We start from the raw sequence: 5,095 nt of genomic DNA, 5'->3' as shown, positions 1-5,095 counted from the left end.
GAGCTGAGGAACAGCTTTGATTTTTGGTAAAATTTGCGAGTCCACAGCTTTCTAATCAACCTTGGGCTGCTCTGAAGTCTCGTATTTCTCCTTCTCTGTGTCGAAGATCTCACCTTCCTGGTGTCTGGGCTTCTGCAGTTTCTTTTTCTTGAGGTAAGCATTGGTATGGTGCTTTGGGATTTTTACTTTGCTAATATCAATTTTCGTGGAGGTGGCAATGACAAATTTCTGGTGTGTTCTATTCAGTGGAACTCAGTTGAAAACTAGCAGTCCAGTTACAAGTAGCAAGCCACTGCTCAGCTGCTTCAGGAAAACCACTCTCTTGCCTCTGTGGTGTCCAGTGAGGATGATCAGAATGGTCCCAAGAGTGATGCTAACTCGCAGCTTTCTCACATGCTGTCTGAAGGGTTTTTTTGCTGTGGCTCAACAGTTTTCGAGGCACGTCTTCAGTAGGATAATACCTAGGCATTTTGTGCAGTTTAACCACGTGGGTACCACCATTTTTGTCTCCACCAGCTGGTTTTGTGAGTCGCAAGAACCTTCTCCTTTTTCTTTTCAATCCTGGATTCAGTGGCCGAGTATTTCCTCTTGTACAAGGCCTTCCTGGAATACATGGCAGATCTGGAGTATCTGCTGATGCCCCAAACTAAGACTGGGTTCCAGCTGCAATGGGGCTTCCCCTTCTTGGGCTTTTTAGCCTTGGGGTCACCCTTTTTAACCTTGCCACTGGCATCAGCCTTCTTGGCTTCAGGTTTCTGCTCCTTAGTATCTTGCTTTGCAGCTTTTTCACCTGCCATCTCGTATAGTGGGAAAGCCATGATGTATTTTTTTCTATTTTTTTTTTAATGCATAGATGAGATTTGGTGAGACAGTGGTTTCTGGTGTCCCTAAGTAGGGCAGCTTCAATAGGGAATGGGATCAGAAGCCACAGGCAGAGGCTATGGAACAAGATGGTGGTGAGGAAAGGGAATTATGTTGGTGATTGGTTTTGAAAGTGGTTTGATGGAAAAGGAAGAGAGGATAAGGCAGAAACTTGGAGAGTAGCACTTGACATTAGGAAGGGTTTTTTCCACAAAGAAAAGTGAGAAGTGTGGAAGTGCTAGATGGAAAGGAGAGACCAAGGGTCCCTGATGCAGGAGGACTCCAGAGGGTTGGGAGTGATGGGATCAAGAGTCATGCCCAGTAGCATGGCCAAGAAGAAACTGGGGAGGAGAGTGAGCCAGACTGAGCTGGAGGAAGTCCACACAAGAGAGCTTAATTCTCCTCAGCGAAACAGGAAACAAGCTCACTTGCTCAGAAGGAGGGACTGGACTGGATAAGGTTGTGGATTTGAAGACTGGCCAGAGATTGGGACAGTTTCCATGGTTGGAGATGTGAGGAGTGGGCCTGAGGTCTAGAGTGGGTAGTGGAAGAACTGGGCAGAAATGGGGAAGGCCAAGGCTTTGTCATGGAATGTGGGAGCATCCCTTAAGCTACTGACTCTGGGTTCCAGGCTTGGCAGGACAGCAGGTGAAGCAGGCCTGGAAGTCAGGATCAAACAAAAAGCATATTTACAGAAGAAATGAGGGAGTAGGAGAGGAAGAACAGGATAGGGGTGTTTCTGGATCACTTATTTTCTCATGTTCTCCCTTCTTTGTACAATATTAGTGCTTCTCTTTAGCCCCAGCCTTATGCTCCTTCTGATTTATAAATAATATCTCACTTCTGTTCTAGATTGTATATTCTATACTGTGGAAAAAGAAAATAATGAAAGCTGATCCTAGAATGCATCGACTGCTATAGTGAATTCCAGGCATTATGTTAAACATTTCATGTGGATTATCTTATTTACTGCCTATGAAAATGCCATGAGTTTAAGTAATAAGCTTTTAGCATTTCTTTTAAAAGATGAATCACCTGGGACCAGCAGATGGCATAATGGTTACGTTGCTGGACTCCTACAAGGCCGACTGCAGTTCAAGTCCCAGACCCAATGGCTCACACCAAGTACATTTGTATGTGTGCCCAAAATGCCGAGGGGAGAATGGAGTCAAGAAGGGATTGTGACATGGCCATCTCCCCCAAAGAGAGGTGATTTCTCGCTTTCTGTCTCTCTGTCTCTCTCTTTCTTTCTGGCAAGCGCACACGCCCTATAGCAAAAAGCTCTCTTAAAAAAAAAAAAAGATAAATCACTGAGAGATCAGATAACATGTTCAAAGTCAATTAGCTAGTAAATGATAGAATCTAGTGAACAATAGAAATGAATTTTGAACCCAGGCAGGCTGACTTGAGCCTCAACTGTGCTGTTTTTTTTTTTTTTTTTTTTTCTTTTTCTTTTCTTTTTTGAGAGAGATTTTTGCTATAGGGCGCATGCGCTCTCCAGAAAGACAGAGAGACAGAAAGTGAGAAATCACCCCCTAGGGTGATGGCCACTATACAATCCCTTTTCCTCCAATCACCTGTTGGGATTTTGGGCACATGTACACACACACCCGGCATGAGTTTTAAGTTGCCAGATCTGCAGTCAACTATGTGTGAGTCCAGTGATGTAATCATTACGCCATCTGCTGGTCCCTCAAAAATCGTGTGTGTTGAGGTAGACAGAGAGAGAGAGAGAGAGATGAACTTGATGCTATAATCCTCCAGCCTCCAGTAGTTTTTGCCATAGGGCAGGCACCACCAAGCCTTCAACTGTGTTCTTAACAACTTTTCTAAATTGCCTCCCTGTCAAGACTTGCCACAGTTGTCATTGAGCAAATGTATTGCCTTTTATTTTTTAAAAATCAATTGTTATTGTAATAACAATAATTAATATCTGCTTTGACCTTTACAGTTTGCAAATCACATTCATGCACATTATCTCTTTGGATCTTCACAACATCCTAATGAGGTTTGTAGCCACATGCAAGAAGGAAGAAGAGACCTTCAACTCAAAGAGCTCTACATTTTTAGTACTGGAAGTGTTTGAAATTTTGTCATTCCAGAGTTGGCGCCTAGGCCAAAGAACTGTGATCTTTTCTTTCTTATCCATAATAGGCTCTGTTTCTAAAGGGGTTCTGTCCACTAATCTTCTGCTTCTTTCCAGGTCATAGGACTCTGTATGTGGGAGTTCGGATGCCACTGGGTCGGCAGAGCCATCGGCATCACCGCACCCATGGCCAGAAGCACCGGAGACGAGGGCGAGGCAAAGGAGCCAGCCAGGGGGAGGAAGGCCTAGAAGCCTTGGCCCATGGTAATACCCATGCGATAGGAGGTTTGGTGAGGCTGAGGGAACATGTGATACACAAGCAGGTGGTCTTGATTTCCTAGCTCTTTGTAAGATTTTCAGAACTTGCTTCCAAGAAGAAATGCCACTGAGAATTAAAATTATCTTCCTGAAAATTTCACAGTTCACGTTCCCCCAAATTAATTCCATAAGTGAAATCCTTTGCTAGAGAACTGGTCATTTCTTTTGATCAAATTAGTCAGATAACCAGTTTCTTGTGGTTTTCCACAAGTGGCCTTAGTTTATGTTTTTCTCCCAAGAAATGCCCCCACAGAATAGATTATCTTTTGAAAAGAAATCTTTTGTTCTACATTCAGCACTTCATATAGTCCTAAAGTTATTAGGTAAAGCAGAGTGCTAGTTCTGTTCTAAGTTGGAGGCTAGGCGCAAACCTTTCTCTATGGTTGATTTCTTAGATACACCATCTCAGCGTGTTCAGTTCATTCTTGGCACTGAGGAAGATGAAGAACATGTGCCTCATGAGCTGTTCACAGAACTGGATGAAATCTGCATGAAAGAGGGAGAAGATGCTGAGTGGAAGGAGACAGCCAGGTGAGGTCCTAAAATAACCTGGATCAAGATCTTCCATGAGCCCAGACACACTGATGTGAGCTGCTAAGATACTGTATTCAGTAGGCCATGACTGTGTGGGAGGCCCATTTTAATTCCTGGTCCAACCTGCAGGGCCTGTGATGTGTGCCTATAATTCCAGTGGCTAGGAAGGCTAAATCAGGAAGATTTTAAGCTTGTTTGGCCTAAGGAACATAGCAAGAACCTGACTGAAAGAACCAGATAAGGTGGCACACATCTGTGGTCCCACGTACTCACGAGGCTAAGTAGGAAGATCATGATTCAACAAAGACAGTCTTTAAATTCAATTAATCAATCAAACAAACAAAATCTGCTTGGTAGGCACATATGTACCTTTTGACAAATGTCAGCCTTGCCTGTCTTTTATTTATTCTTGGGAGAAGTGATGACTACATGGGGACTGAGGCTTCACAGGCTCCTGTGTGGGATGTTGGTATTGACTTCCTTATGCTCTCTCTGGCCATATCTATGCCATTTGACCTTGAACATGATTTCCTCTCTGATTTGTTTAGGGCCTGGAGTTAAGTTCCTAGGCTCCCTTGGTTTTATAGGTCTGGCTTAGAAGATGCCAGATAGGGCCATCTTCTTTGGGACCAAACCCAGCAGGCATAGTGTAGGTCTAGACTTTTTGTACACCTGAACTATAGGTCATTTGGGTTTTAATTCACAAGTATTCACAGAATTTTTGAGACTTTATCTTCTTCTGGGTTAACTCAGCCTCATAGAGACCCTTGGGATACAGCCAGCCTGACACTAGGCTTCCTAGGGTAGCTGCAGAGTGACTGCGCTTATCTGAGATTCAAATTCCAGACAAGCCCTCAGATGAACCAGGGCAGTGTCATGTCTTGGCTCCTCTCCTAACTGGCCAGTGAGTCTTACAAAATGATATAAAACCGGTGTGTCTGAGCCTAGGATGGAGGTGAGGTGGGGAACTATCAAAGTGCAGCTCCAGCTCTCACTGAAACAGCTCTTTCTGTTGCCTGTTGTATTGTGGACATTTTTACAGTGGAGACCATTAACCAATTGATCTGATACCAAGTAAAAAGGCAATCAGTCTTCTGTTATTCTGTCTTTGTGAACTTCTAAAGGTCACATAGAACACCAAATGTTAAAGGTCACACAGAGCACTAATAAAAAAGGAAAAATACCATCATTTTATTAATGTGATTTGTCAGTGTGTCCAAGTCATCTAGATTACATCCATTTTTGTGTGTGTGTGATGAAGAAAGGCACAGCTTTATTTCTATGAGCAAAGCAAGG

The 5,095-nt window shown here is 43.5% G+C and overlaps 1 protein-coding gene across 3 annotated transcripts in view; it reads left to right on the top strand.

The window, feature by feature from the left end:
• SLC4A8 (solute carrier family 4 member 8) overlaps nt 1-5,095 on the top strand; it is a 102,592-nt gene that overhangs the window by 40,579 nt on the left and 56,918 nt on the right. For all 3 annotated transcript variants that reach the window (XM_006168126.3, XM_006168128.3, XM_006168130.2), the window contains exons 3-4: nt 3,065-3,211; nt 3,661-3,796. In XM_006168126.3, the coding sequence (XP_006168188.1) occupies nt 3,065-3,211; nt 3,661-3,796 (283 nt within the window). The remainder of the gene's footprint in view (nt 1-3,064; nt 3,212-3,660; nt 3,797-5,095) is intronic.

This window comes from Tupaia chinensis, unplaced genomic scaffold (genome assembly GCF_000334495.1).
Source record: "Tupaia chinensis unplaced genomic scaffold, TupChi_1.0 Scaffold145652_1, whole genome shotgun sequence".
NCBI classification, from domain to species: domain Eukaryota; kingdom Metazoa; phylum Chordata; class Mammalia; order Scandentia; family Tupaiidae; genus Tupaia; species Tupaia belangeri.
Note: the sequence above shows the minus strand (reverse complement) of the source record. Positions and strands in the feature narration are given on the sequence as shown.